Genomic DNA, 15537 nt, shown 5'->3' with positions numbered 1-15537 from the left:
GCTGTGTTCGCCAGCGATCATCCACTGCTCCCACGCCGCTCGTAACTTTGATTTGAAAGCCCGGTTGATGCCGATGTCCAGCGGCTATAATTCTTTGGTCAAGCCTCCGGGAATGACGGCAAGCTCCGAGTTATTATATATAATATATATACATAGTTCACAGTCTAGCTTTGAATGCTCTGTTGACGCCAACATTTAGCGGCAGGATTTCTTTTGTAAATACAGCCGAAATGACGGCCAGCACCAAATTAGTGTGGTGGCCGTCATTTCGGCTGTATTTACAAAATAAATCCTGCCGCTAAATGTTGGCAGTCTTTCATCGTTTTTACCGGCATGTTTCTTCTCCACCCCTCTTTACCCCTCTTCTGACTTCCTACAGCAGAAGACCCCCGGCTGCTCCCAACAGACCCACCATCATTCGTCCTTCAGAATCTTCCCTGCTTGACTAGACACATGAACACAAAATATGCAAACACATTTAATTTAGTTTACACTTTTGTATTTCCTTTTATTTCATTTTTTCTTGTATGACATTTGGCTATAATTGATCCTGGAACAACGTGAGTAAATTGCTTTTGTCATTGAGGAAGAATTCTGATGAGTGTTACAGTTTAAGAAGCATCACCTTTTAGATATGTTAAATTGTTAGAGAATTCCATTTTAAGGTAATCATTGAGAAATTTCTACATGTGATTGTTCTGTCCAAAATATCTTACCCACGAGCAGTTCATTTTGTAAGTACTGTTTCTCTGCATTGTGCATTTTTGCTACATTCCATCCATAATCTAATTCTGTATCAAAAGTGGTACCTCTACTTACGAAATAATCAGGTTACGAAAAGCCTCGATGGGAAACCTTTTTTGTTCCAGAATACAAAATAATCCAAGTTGCAAAACGTCAAACAAAATCAAACAACTTCTGAAATGAAAACATTTCATGTATCCGTTTTCTTTTATTGTCGTGGTAGAGTTGCTTTCTCATTGGCTATCTCCTATTACCTAGCTGGCCTCCCGTTGGCTAGTAGGAATCTGCTTTTCCAGATGTTAGAGCGGCATAGGGGCCACAGTTTGCGACAGGGTAGCAAGGTGATCATCCGACCAAAAGACCCCTTTCGGGCAGTCTTTCATCGTTTTCCAGGACCATGGTGGAGCATATCTGGGCGGCAGTGAGTTCCTGATTTGTGTGCCTTTGACCCTCCGTCAGTAACATAATTTTAAGTTGGGTGTTCAGGTGTGTGTATGCATGTTTACTCAGCTGCCACTTGCAAATCCACTCCTTTATAAGATGTCTTTCCATTTCTTATTCATTTAAATGGCTTAATAATTTCCTTATCTTTTTTGGATGCAAATATTTGCATACCTATTTTGTACAAAATGTGTCTACATTTATATTTTTTAAAGGATTTAGGGCAAATGTGTGCAAACTATTCCACAAACAGCCACATTGGGTGCTGGTTTTCATTCCAACTCATTAAGAGGAAAACTTTTCTCTAATCTGGTGTTTTGCAAGTGCAATCAGTGGATTGCAGTCAGATGCTTCTTGTTTCTGCAAAAACCTCATTGGTTAATTTGTATATGCTAGATTGGTTGGAACAAAAACCTTGCACAGCTGTCCTTGAGGATCATGGAACTAATAAAGCTGATTCAATGTAAAATATACCTCTACCTACGAAAGATCCAAGTAACAAAACCACTTTTGGAACAAAATATTTCATGAGAGATACCACTGTTGTACAAGTTGCTTGTTTTATTATAGCCACTTGCCATAAATGCTCTACAAATGGTGAATTTAATCTTTCCTTGTGTGTGTATCATGATCATCACCTAAAGACATATATCATATCATTACATGAGTAAATGTTCTTGCATATCTGTATGTTAGTAAACGATGCCATTACCGGCAAATAAAAATTTAAATGATGATGGGCTATTACCTATTTCGGCTATAACTTTTCTGGGTGTGTTCACTTTACATGCTAATTAGTCTTGTGCACAAGGTGATAAGGATTGTGCCCAATAAGTTCTCGTATGATTTACATAGCATGTAAGGTCAGGTAACATCTGATTTATGTTTTCATCAAATGGGAACATCTGTACTACAGCTATTTCTTTTTTGGTCCAATGTTAATACAGTTGGTAGGAGCAACAGAATAAAGGGTACCCGGACATTTCGTCGACGGACACTTCGTCGCCAGCCAGTTCGTCGACCAGACATTTCGTCGACCGGACATTTTGTAGACGGACAATTTCCGTTTTATTTATTGCCTTTTATTTTAATGTCAGAGTTCCTTTAAAAAATCTGAAGTAAAAACTCTCATGATTATAATTTTGAGAGAGATTACCTGGTTGATAATAATTATTTATGCAACAAAACAATCGTTCGCGAGGTTGAGGTTAGGTTAACCCTAACCTTAACCACTATCCTCTAATCCTAACCACTAACCTTAACCACTATCCCCCAACCATAATTCTAACCACTATCCTAACAATTTGTCCGGCGACGAAATGTCCGGTCGACGAACTGTCCGGCGACAAAATGTCAGGTCACGGAAGTACCCGGACATTTCGTCGACGGACAGTTCGTTGCCGGAGAGAGATTACCTGGTTGATAATTATTTATACAACAAAACAATCGTTCGCGAGGTTGAGGTTAGGTTAACCCTAACCACTATCCCCTAATCCTAACCACTAACCTTAACCACAATCCCCTAATCCTAACCACTAACCTTAACCACTATCCCCTAATCCTAACCACTAACCTTAACCACAATCCCCTAATCCTAACCACTAACCTTAACCACTATCCCCTAACCCTAATTCTAACCACTGACCTTACGAATTGTCCGGCGACGAAATGTCTGGTCGACGAAGTGTCCAGCGACAAACTGTCCGTCGACAAAACGTCCGGTCACGGAATAAAGACAGTATAACATGGAGCTATCATAGTGCTGGAATGGCAACTAAAATGTATGCCAATAGTTTTACTGGGTATTCTGTATTTGCTTCTTCATAATGTTACTGATTGGGCACTTGAATTGAAAAAATATATCGCTTTTTCCCTAACAGACGACCGCCATACTCCTCTCGTAGCAACCAAAGTCTGATGGAACCCTGGCAGAGCGACTCAGCCAACAAAGGTGGCTTCTATTGGATGTTCTTTTCTTTGTTCTGAAAGATCTGGTGAAACAAGTGTTAACAAAAATATAGGCCAGACATTATTGAAGTTTCCATGACCAGTCCTCTTTATGGCTCGAGAAAAGGCGAGATTGTCGTTCTGACTCCATTTCTTAAAGCCCTCATTGCCTCCACCCAAAGTGGGCGTTAACCTAAACATCTGTTGAGGATGTCTAGACAAGCCAGGAATTATAAAAGCTCCTCAACTGCCAAAACACGGCTAAATTGTTTATACAACAAACACCCAGAGTTACCTGCTGTTTTTCACACATCGTTGTGAAGCCTCTGCCCAGACACAATCATCAAATTAGTGGCTATCACTTTAGTCTGCAAGCATCAAACATCCTAGATTCTGGCGGGGAATATCTTTTTAATATGACACAAACTTTTAATTAATTTTTCTAGCAAATAATTCACAACACTTCTCACTGCCATTCCTGGTTTGAGAAAGTGATATTTAAGGTGGAATCAATGCATGTGCATCTAATGATTTATCTAAGCAAGAAATTACACATGGAGCTGCATCTGTAGATTTTATAGAAAGGTTAGTTTAATTGATAGCCTTTCAAGTATAACATACCAAGTCATTAAACACTAATTTCCAGGCTAAACTCAAAATTATTGAATGTTTTTAATTGTTCAAGGGGGTGGAAATTGGTTCATCAAAATTAAATGATGTTTTTTTAATGTTTAACTCCATAGTGAATCTACAATCATTTCACTTTCAACTTATCTTCAAAGAAAGCAAAACAAACATTTTATAACTGTTTTATTTGCAAAAAGGGCATTGCTATACAAAGTCAAATTATTGTTTAAATAGCTGGAAGCGCAGTACAATTTTTACTTAATATTTAAGACGCTAATCTTTTTTCACAAAAACATTAAAACTGCTACAATCCCATGAAAATGTTGCTTTAACCTTAACTACCACTCACTGAAAGCAAAAGAAAATGATGAATCACAAAGGTAGAGTACCATCATGTTCAACTTTTAGAGGCCATATCAAATAACCCCAAAAATATTTTTTAAAAAGAAAGAAAAGAAAATGGTAGATACATTACAGGATTATTGCACTATTGCCACATTTAGGCAGAGAGGTTTAACAAGTCACTGAGCTTCCACCTTTAGCAAAAAAATAAAATGATCGTACAGAAACAACATTTTTAACAGAAAAACATACTGCAGTGCCTTTTAAAGTCTTTGCGTCCGTTTTTTGTCAGATTTCACATCACCAAGGCACTATAAAAACAAAGGCCACCAATGAAGAAACGATTGCAAACTATTATTGCTCCGATTGAGGCATTTCAGATGTAAACCACATCACATGATCCTAACAGGGTGAATATATCCACCGATCTAGTGGATTGTAATTCCCCCGCCCTGTTTTGCTCTATTGGAAAAGTTCCTTCTATGTACACACTCTCCGCTTATCGTCAAATAGTTTCCGCACAGTGTAGACCTAAAACGGGAGGGGTGACAATCTGTTAAACACCAGCCATATGACAGATTAAATGTATTAATGAACATACTACCTGTGTTAAAGCCACGCAAAGCATCACTAGTACAGAAGCACATGACCAAAACGAGACTCTCCACAAGTTGTCTTCCAGAAGGTTTCGGTCCCGCGCCTCAAAGGCTCGCAAGACTGCTTGCATCTGCCGACTACGCTCAAGACGTTTGTGTAAAGAGTCCATGTATACCTGAGGGGGTGAAATGGAAACAGGCCATTCTGTCTGGTTTTCAACTCACTTCATTCGGTACGCGGTCGATTGGTCGCCGGTCTTTTGGTCACCGGTCTTTTGGTCGCGGTCTTTAGGTCGCCCGGAAGTTTGGTCGTCGTCTTTTTTGTCGCCTGTCTTTGGTCGCCTGATCGGCTACTGCCATCTAGTGTCAATTTATTAAATAGCAGATGGTGTTTTTATTGAAGCTGTCCAATGAACCTACCTTCATTCTCTGGGGAACTTGCAATGTTGAAATACTTTAGATTAGATGGTCATTTTTATCAAACAAATAAAAGAATTAGTATACTTTTAGTTAGACAGTATTTAGATCGTTTCAACAGTATTTAGACTCTAAATACTGTTGAAACGATCTAAATATCTAATATCAAAATATCAATAAGAGCACTCATTTAACACATCAATAAGAGCACTCATTTAACACATCGGCTGCTGCCATTGACTGTCATAGGCGTCCAATGAACCTTCATTCTCTGGGGAACTTGCAATGTTGAAATACTTTAGATTAGATGGTCATTGTTGTCAAACAAATAAAAGTATTAGTGTACTTTTAGTTAGACAGTATTTAGATCGTTTCAACAGTATTTAGACTCTAAATACTGTTGAAACGATCTAAATACTGTTGAAACGATCTATATTTCTAATATCAAAATATCAATAAGAGCACTCATTTAACACATCAATAAGAGCACTCATTTAACACATCGGCTGCTGCCATTGACTGACATAGGCGTCCAATGAACCTTCATTCTCTCTGGTTGAATGAATGGGAGAATCTCTCTTAAGGTAGAAAAATGGTTAAGAATGCCCAGAAAAGTGTTCCAAAAGCGGAGTAATAGTTTTTAAAACAGCATTTAATGATTAAATACAAATACTGGAGCTTTTCAGACATTAATTGGGGGTGATTTTCCCGGAGGAAAGACAGCTATAAACCTTGGCGCGACCAAATGCGACGACCATTTGCGAAAGAGCCTACATTTCACTAAAACGGGGTAAAATACGCACTTATTGATGAAATACAAATACCGGAGCTTATCAGACATGACTACCGGGCTCTGGGGGTGATTTTCCCGGGGGAAAGACAGCGATAAAAGTCGGCGCGACCAAATGCGACGATATGCGACCATTCGCAAAAGTGCCAAAAATGCGGTAAAATCAGCAATAAGTGATGAAATACACAGCGGCTGATGTGTTAAATGAGTGCTCTTATTTCTCCCAGAAAGAATGAAGGTTGGAAGCCTATGACAGTCAATGGCAGCAGCCGATGTGTTAAATGAGTGCTCTTATTGATATTTTGATATTAGATATTTAGATTGTTTCAACAGTATTTAAATCTTTTCAACAGTATTTAGACTCTAAATACTGTTGAAACGATCTAAATACTGTCTAACTAAAAGTATACTAATACTTTTATTTGTTTGATACTGTTGAAACGGTCTAAATACTGTCTAACTAAAAGTATACTAATACCTTTATTTGTTTGATAAAAATGACCATCTAATCTAAAGTATTTCAACATTGCAAGTTCTCCCAGAGAGAATGAAGGTTCATTGGACGCCTATGACAGTCAATGGCAGCAGCCGATATGTTAAATGAGTGCTCTTATTGATGTGTTAAATGAGTGCTCTTATTGATATTTTGATATTAGATATTTAGATCGTTTCAACAGTATTTAGATCGTTTCAACAGTATTTAGTCTAAATACTGTTGAAACGATCTAAATACTGTCTAACTAAAAGTATACTAATACTTTTATTTGTTTGATAAAAATGACCATCTAATCTTAGGTATTTCAACATTGCAAGTTCCCCAGAGAGAATGAAGGTAGGTTCATTGGACTGCTTCAATAAAAACACCATCTGCTATTTAATACATTGACACTAGATGGCAGTAGCCGATCAGGCGACCAAAGACAGGCGACAAAAAAGACCGGCGACCCAAAAGACGACGACCAAACTTCCAGGCGACCTAAAGACCGCTACCAAAAGACCGGCGACCAATCGACCGCACACGCTTCATTCAACACAGCCCATTTCAACCCACCAGTCAGTGGTCAATATACAATTATATATACACACAGTGGTACCTCTACTTACAAATGTCTCAACAATTACGAAAAAGCCTCAATGAGAAAATGCTGCCTAAAAATTTAAGATCTTAAGTTGTGTGTTTACGTGTGTGTTTTTACGTGTGTTTACGGTGTGTGTTTACGTGTGTGTGTGTGTGTTTACGTGTGTGTGTGTTTACGTGTGTGTGTGTTTACGTGTGTGTTTACGTGTGTGTTTACGTGTGTGTGTGTTCACGTGTGTGCGTGTTCACGTGTGTGCGTGTTTACGTGTGTGTGTTTACGTGTGTGTGTGTTTACGTGTGTGTGTGTTTACGTGTGTGTGTTTACGTGTGTGTGTGTTTACGTGTGTGTGTTTACGTGTGTGTGTGTGTTTACGTGTGTGTGTTTACGTGTGTGTGTGTGTTTACGCGTGTGTGTGTTTACGCGTGTGTGTTTACGCGTGTGTTTGCGCATGTGTGTGTGCGCGTGTGTGCACGCGTGCGCGCGTGTGTGTGCGTGTGTGTGTGTGTGTGTGTGTGTGTTTACATATGTTTACTAGCTGCCCAGCTAATTTGGGGAGGCCCGGTGGGGCAAGTAGTTGGCGCGTCAGCCTCACTGCTCTGGGGTCCTGGGTTCAAATCCAGGTAACGCCCACCTGTGTGGAGTTTGGATGTTCTCCCCGGGCCTGCGTGGGTTTCCTCCGGGTACTCCGGTTTCCTCTCACAGTCTAAAGACATGCATTGTCGGCTGATTGGACACTCTAAATTGCCCCTAGGTATTAGTGTGGGCGTGAATGGTTGTTTGTCCCCGTGTGCCCTGCGATTGGCTGGCCACCAATTCAGGGTGTCCCCCGCCTCTGGCCCGGAGACAGCTGGGATTGACTCCACCAAAATGGGGGTGAGCCTACTTCGCATTTTTATTTATTTATTGCGGCCATGTCTGGTCTACATTAACCACGGTATTCAAGGGATTAGTTTACATCAGGGGTGGCCAAGTCCGGTCTTCAAGAGCCCCTTCCAGTCTGTTTTCCATATCTCTCTCCTCTACCACACCTGAATCAACTCACCATCAAGCTGTCCAGAAGCTTGATACCGATCCAGATTATTTGATTCAGGTGTGTTGGTGGAGGGAGACATGGAAAACAGACTGGATAGGGGCTCTCGAGGACCAGACTTGGCCACCCCTGGTATACATATTCAATGATGGATTCATTGATCCTGTTAAAACTCAATTTTGGGTTTTAATGACCAAAATGCAGCACATTGTGGCAGTGTGATGAGCAGTGTGCCCTATTGTTGTTTTGAAACATGTTTGGATGAAAAACAAAAATGCAACACATGGCACTCTGCGCAGCTACTGTGGCTGCCCAAGACTAGTATATACAGACTGCCCGAGACTAGTATAGAGTACTATAGTTGGGCTCAACTAAACGAAGGAAGGATATTCTTGTATCAGGCATAACTTTAGCTTCTTTAGCCCAAGATGTGGCAGATTGTGGCATTGTCATTTATTGCGCTTCAATGCACATAAAAAATGTGAATGCAAGTCTGTAATGAAAAAAAACTGAAGCACCACAAGAACAACCAGTCTGCAGGCTGAGGCAGTTGGCTTTTCTCTCCCAACCGCTCGAAGCTCACCTTTTTAGGGTCAGCCACACAAAGGAAAGAGATTATATGCCTGCTCTCAGGCAAAACGTAACATTGACCTTCTACGTGTAGGTCAATGCAGAAATTCACAAAGGATCTCGAATAATGATGTTAAGTGTGTCACTTACATATGCCACTGCAAGACTTAAAGTACTGTGGTGGAATTCATGCATATGTGAGCTCACCCTCATATCATGTAGCTTATACTGCAACATGTTTTCATCCAGCTCTTCTAAACCGCCCCAATCTTCATCAACATCCACATTTCCTCCTTGCCCTTCGATGTAAAGCTCAAAGAACACCATCTTCTCCGAGAAGTGGCTGAAGCGGTTATCAAAGCACACTTGATAGTCTCCCTCCACTGTGGGCTCCACCCTAGGTAAAGGACAAAATCACAAAGTTAACCAGGAATAAAGTGATGCTTTCAGGAACAGGCGGGTGGATCAGGATGTGATTTGAGGCTACACTAACACATGAACGCCATCAGAGCGACGAGTCTCTGCAACCATGGGGATGCCTTCTGGGTTAAGGATGGTGAAATCCACGTCCATGCCAGCTCCTCCTATCACCTGATATTTTAACAAAAACACAAAACCAGGTACACACACACATTTTAGCTTCTAAACTAATAGAAACACAAGCAGACAAGGGAAACATGAGTGGAATAATGGTATTTTCCAGGCTATAATTCACACTTGTTTCAGTTTGGCTGGGCCTGCATCTAATATTCCAGTGTGACTTTTTTTCCTCTCTAACCACCTGTTATGTTGGGGTTTTTTTGTGCTAGTAATTCCTTGAATATTGCGGATAATGTAGACCAGACATGGACGCGACAATCGAAAAACCGCGAAGTAGGATCACCCAAGTTGTTTCTACCATACTACAAAAATACAGGTACAATTATCAAGAAGTGTATTTTTTGAATATTACTGCTATAAGCATATGAAGACTTTAATGTATAAATATAATCTACATTATAAAAAAAATGTAAATACTTTAAATACTGTACTCACAGTGAAAATAGTTCCTCTGTGCTTGATATAAATAAATAAAAAAACAGGTTAATGGGAGTTTTAGTCCAAGTCCTGCTGCACAGTTAAGACCTTTAAAGACAGCCCCCTTTCAGCGAAGTACAGCTTCTCATTCAGTATGAAACAGTTTCGTCACCAGTCATTTGTGAAGGCTTTCGTGATCGGGGCTTTCCGGTTGCTCATCCAGTAGACAGGCAGCAAGGCTTTGTTCTTGTTTTTTAAAGCATGAGGATGGTCGAACTTGTAGATAAAGCCTGGTTATACCATGAAGCCTGCAGCATCCCCACACATAATTATCTGCACGTTCAGTTAATCTTTGAATAAGAATGTCCGTGAAGGCATCCTCTTCCAAAAGAGGCCAGTCTCAGTCCCAGAAAATAACCAACCATTTTCTTGAATTATGTGAGGGAACTCTTCTTTGATGTATCGTTTCGCTGCCTCTTGGTCTGCCAAGGAGGCGCACTCGCGGCACTGGAACGAGGCTGAAGTTCATCATCTTCATTGTCTCCATCAGGAGATAAGCTATTGTAAAAAGTCTTGGCTTTGGTTCTAACAATGTTGGTATCCAGAGGAATCATCTTCTCCTGATAGGGCATTCTCCATCTTAACGATGATTTTATTCCTCGTGGTTACCGAATGTCCGTTTCTTCCTTCTCTATGTAATGCACGGTAGAATCATTCATGACGCATTAGATCAGTGGTCCCCAACCCCAGGTCTGCGAGCCACCTAGTGCCGGTCCGTCAGAGTAAAAAATATTAACGTTTTCAATCTCGCCCTCCTACTTGAAATGAGAAAAGTTGTTATAATAATAATAAATAATTGCTGATATGCTTGGGACTTGTTTTTTTGCCGTCGTGGGTGTTGTTCGTGCACCGACGCCACCCCACACAATTTTGTCTTAAGTTGTCACCCTCCCCATTAGCCGGACCGTGAGAAAATAGAAAGAGCTTTACAGATCACCAGTGAGAAAAAGGTTGGGGACCGCTGCATTAGATGACGCAGGACGTTTAAGAAGAATTTTCAACGCTGATTCAAACTCCATACAATGCTGGAAGAGGCTCGGAGTAGCCTCTGTGCGCAATGTGAAATGGAATCCGAGGAAAAGGCACGACGGCCATTTCGGATGATTGGATTATTCGGCGCGCCATTCTTCTTTGATATACACCATTTTATATGTCCTTTCTTCCGCTAGCGAATTTCAGCGTGAATTTTGACTTACGCAGGATGTTTAAGAGGTATTTTCAATGCCGAAAAAATCCGTACAACGCTGGAAGAGGCTCGGCGGATGCACGATGCGAAATGTTTGTAATGTAATCTGAAGAAAAGGCATTAAGTTTTTCTTGGCTGTGTGTGCTTTATTGATGCGTCATTGTTCTTCTACAGTGAAATTTCTTCTTCTTCTGCCCTGTGTGCTACTCATTTCAGGGACGAAAAAGAAGCGGTGCGCTTACATCCGCCATTTGTCATCTCCTGTCTTCCGTTTGTGAGTTTCAGTGTGGATTTTGAAATTTGTATTAACTTTTTTATTATATACTTAACATTAAAAAAAAAATAGGATGAGCTGAAGCTGCGAATGTTGAAGCCGCAAAGTGGTGAAGGATCACAGTAGTTATTTTGTGACTTATACTCCAGTATGCCTTTTATTTAGTTATCTCTTCATTGTGAATTCTTTGTCTGGTGCGACTTCTACTCAGGTGCGACTTACAGTCCCAAAAATACGGTAGTAACATTTTAATAATGGCTGGCGAGGGTTGCAAACATGAAAAAGTGATGATAAAACGTTACAATGACTTAGGGTTCACTACAATGTAAAAAAAAAAAGTCAACGATTTTATACTAATTTTTAATGTGAAAATAAATAGCAAGAGGAAAATGTATACCTCTTTTAATGTCACATTTTAAATAATTTGAAAGTGAAATGACAACAACAAAAATAAACAAAACTATGATACTATTCTCTCCTTCTAATCTATATTAGCCCCTTTGTGGAAGAGTGTGGACGTCTCTTTATTTATGAATATACTATGCAATATGGGCGGCCTGGTGAGCGAGTGGTTAGCGCGTCGGCCTCACAGTTCTGGGGTCCTGGGTTCAAATCCAGGTCACGTCCACCTGTGCGGAGTTTGCATGTTCTCCACCTGCGTAGGTTTCCTCCGGGTACTCCGGTTTCCTCCCACCTTCCAAAAACATGCATGGTAGGCTGATTGGACACTCTAAATTGGGTATGGGTGTGAGTGCGCATGGTTGTCTATCTCCTTGTGACCTGTGGCCCTGAGTCAGCTGGGATAGGCTCCGGCACCCCCCGCGACCCTCATGAGGATAAAGCGGTTCAGAAAATGAGATAAGGTGAGACTATGTAATACACTTCCAGTCTACTGAACAAGCCTGCTTTATTAGTACAGCTTTATATCAATCGTCACATGTACTGTATATATGTACATTCAAGCATTTTGTTGGGTTCCCAACCAATTTAGGAAGAAAATGTAAAAACGTTTTTTTCTTATATAGTGCTAGTGGATAAAAATGCTTTTTATTACTTGCTTTCCCTTGTTTTCAATATTACACTCGATTTCAACAGTTATTTGCTTGCTTTTGGTTCAGAGCTGTCGTTGCTACGCGTTCTCAACCGTAGGGAGAAATAGGTAGTTAATCTCGGTTCAGGAAGTAGAAAGTGACGGATAGGTAAGAATAAGATTATGACTGAATGTGGGGGTTACCTGATATTCGACCTCCATCGTACCATTTTGTATTGCTCGTTGGAAGAAACAATCTGATTTCCCAGCTTGCAAAAGGAAAGTGAACTCGCTGTTCTCTTCTCCATAAGCGAATCCCAGCCCAAAGCACCATCCGAATAAGGTGAGGATCAGCAATCGTTTTTTTATCCTAACGAGAACCCCCATGATTAAAATATTAGCTAAAACACGCTTGCAGGTTACAGTAGACATTCCCTGACATTATTCTTCCGCAGGAGAACTTTCTGGTACTGTGATTGGACGGAAACTCCCAATTACAGAGGACGTCTTGGCACTTACTAACCAATCACTGAAGAGAAAAGTTCCCCTTTTGTAAATAACCGTATAAAGCTATAATTTTTCCCTCTTCGCCTTTTGCAAACTTTATTTATCATTTCATTTACAAGGTGGACGAAAAATATATTTACATAAGTATACAAAACTTTTAACAACAACAACAACGTCAAAATATCTCTTTATACCTACTCGTGGGAGTTCGTTGTCGATTTAGCTGGTTGGTTTGTCATACTTGCTATAATTTGACCACCAGGAGACAGTGTTGCGCCATATAAGTATTAAAATGATCATAATCATGTTCAGAAAAAAAACTAGTGAACGTTGTTTGTATGGTAAAGTTACCCATCTCTTTGAGGTTAAATGCAGCGGCAAAAGGCTCTCCATACTTGTGCACTCTTTTCATGTGTTTTGTGTCTTTTTGCAAGTTGTTCGTCAAATCCGGACTTTAACGTCAAATATAACCATTTAGAGTCATATTAAACATCGGTTATCAGCAGGGAATTACGGTTTTGAGCGACTTCCATCGCACTCAAAGCATTACGGAAGAGATGAAGAGCCGTGATGGAGCATCCAGATTCGGCGACAGGGCACTCTACAGCGCAGCTTGCACCAACCTGAGGAGAGACCTCAAGGCTGCCAAAGCAGACTACAATTGAATTCTCATCTCATTTTCTGAACCGCTTCATCCTCATTAGGGTATATATATATATATATATATATATATATATATATATATATATATATATATATATATATATATATATATATATATATATATATATATATATATATATATATATATATATATATATATATATATATATATATATATATATATATATATATCAGTGGCGGGCCGTCAGGGCCTTCAAGGCCTTTTTCCTGCTGGCCTAAGAAATATCTGAATCATATTATATTTTGTCCATCAATACTTATTATTCCAAATTGTCTGTTGGCTTCCTTTCATTGCTTTCCCCCCTGGTTGCACTGCTTCCAGATGTGTGTTTTCATATTGAAGCATTTCACCAATCACATTTCAGCCATTATTTGTTGCCAGATCAGATCTGCCTCAAAGCCTTCACAATCAGTTCTTGCGGGCTCTGCTGCATTAAACTAGACTGTTGCTTTTAACCAATCAGATTTCGAGTTGGCAACCCCACAATGCTTTTTCATACGCATTAGCATTTCGCTGGCTGGGATACGTCATTGCTTTCACAAACTATGATTGGCTAGTAGGCGGACCAAAGCCAGAGATCGCAAACTCCATCCACAATGGCCGACAGAAGCAAAAACAAATGGATTCTGTTGCAGATTCGCTCACAAAGCTATTTTCCAGACGGGCTAGATAGATTCGAAGAAGACGGTTTCGATGATCGGCTAGTTTTTAGTGATGAAGCCACGTTTCACACGACTGGCAAAGTTAACAACAGTGGCAGGCCGTCAGGGTCTTCAAAGCCTTCTCTGCTGGCCTAAGAAATATCTGAATCATATTATATTTTGTCCATCAATACTTATTATTCCAAATCGTTTGTTAGCTTCCTTTCATTGCTTTTCCCCCTGGTTGCACTGCTTCCAGATGTATGTTTTCATATTGAAGTATTTAACCAATCACATTTCAGCCATTATTTGTTGCCAGGATCAGAAATCTGCCTCAAAGCCTTCACAATCAGTTCTGCGGGCTCTGCTGCATTAAACAAGACTGTTGCTTTTAACCAATCAGATTTCGAGTTGGCAACCCCACAATGTTTTTTCATAAGCGTTGGCATTTTGCTGGCTGGGATACGTCATTGCTTTGACCAACTATTATTGGCTTGCTATAGAGCAGGGATAGGGAACCTATGGCTCGGGAGCCACATGTGGCTCTTTTGATGGGTGCATCTGGCTCTTTGCTAACCTGTGAGCTAAAATATGGAAATTGCTGGTGACAGAACTGAGATATTACATCTAGAACTGCTTTAATCTTCTTTTTTTGCAGTAGACTCTTCTGGAATGCATCCTCTCATTGATTAGCAACAGTATAAAAATCTTTTAAAAAATATTCAGTTTTTTTTCCACTTTAAAAGTGGTGAAATTACAAAAAAAAATTGAAAAGGCACTTGTTTACATGTATGTATTTTGACTTTTAAATTTGTAGTATGGCTCACAAGGAATAACATTGGAAAATATGAATTGTTTGTGGCTCTCTTCGTCAAAAAGGTTCCCGACCCCTGCTATAGAGAGTAGGCAGGCCAAAGCCATAGTGAGGCAGCCAGAGATCGCAAACTCCACCCACAATGGCCGACAGAGCAAAACAAATGGATGTTTGCTCACAAAGCTATTTTCCAGACGGACTTTTCCAGAAAAAAATGGACATCATTAAGAAAGGGCGGTCAACTCCGAAGCTAGCAAGCCTGTTACAGCTGGGAAAAGGGTGTGTGCGCCACGTTCAGTGCGCTAACTTAGCTGCACAAGCAAATATATTGTTGTGTTGATTTAAAGCCATTTTCAAGACGGACTATGCCGGAAATATGACAGGACAGGCTCGACTTTCATCATTAGCTTCGATGGCGATAGAAAAGAAGGAAAAAAGGAGGATGGATATTGTGTACAGTTAAAAAGGATTTTTGGTGAGTATAATATGGCTATATTCCTAAATAATATTTCAATTGTGGGCCCGGTTCTGATATCTGAAAAAGCTCCAGTGTTTGTATTTAATCACTAAATGCTGCTAGGAAGTGGATTTTACCCCATTTTACCCCAGTTAAATTTTTGCCGTTTTGCCATTGACGTCCATCGCTGTCTTTTCCCGGAAAAATCACCCCCCTGGCCTGGTTGTAATGTCTCAAAAGCTCCAGTCTTGTATTCAATCAATAAATGCTGCTAGGAAGTGGA

General features: G+C 40.1%; 2 protein-coding genes across 6 annotated transcripts in view; one reads left to right on the top strand and one right to left on the bottom strand.

Moving 5' to 3' along the window:
* Positions 1-1922, top strand: part of dnm2b (dynamin 2b) — a 43457-nt gene extending 41535 nt beyond the window's left edge. For 3 of the 5 annotated variants that reach the window (XM_077604916.1, XM_077604915.1, XM_077604917.1), the window contains one exon: positions 380-1922. In XM_077604916.1, the coding sequence (XP_077461042.1) occupies positions 380-449 (70 nt within the window). In that variant the 3' untranslated portion in view covers positions 450-1922. The remainder of the gene's footprint in view (positions 1-379) is intronic. The other 2 variants (XM_077604919.1, XM_077604918.1) reach the window with 1 other exon arrangement.
* Positions 1923-3927: 2005 nt separating this feature from the next.
* tmed1b (transmembrane p24 trafficking protein 1b) lies at positions 3928-12625 on the bottom strand. The gene is made up of 5 exons (XM_077606011.1): positions 12355-12625; positions 9077-9174; positions 8791-8980; positions 4706-4873; positions 3928-4632 (listed from the first exon to the last, which is right to left on the bottom strand). The coding sequence occupies exons 1-5, from the start codon at positions 12580-12582 to the stop codon at positions 4582-4584; spliced, it is 735 nt and encodes a 244-aa protein (XP_077462137.1). The 5' UTR covers positions 12583-12625; the 3' UTR covers positions 3928-4581.
* Positions 12626-15537: the final 2912 nt, after the last annotated feature.

The sequence above is a fragment of the Stigmatopora argus genome, chromosome 7 (assembly GCF_051989625.1).
Source record: "Stigmatopora argus isolate UIUO_Sarg chromosome 7, RoL_Sarg_1.0, whole genome shotgun sequence".
Lineage (NCBI taxonomy): Eukaryota > Metazoa > Chordata > Actinopteri > Syngnathiformes > Syngnathidae > Stigmatopora > Stigmatopora argus.
This window is presented reverse-complemented; position numbering and strand designations above follow the sequence as displayed.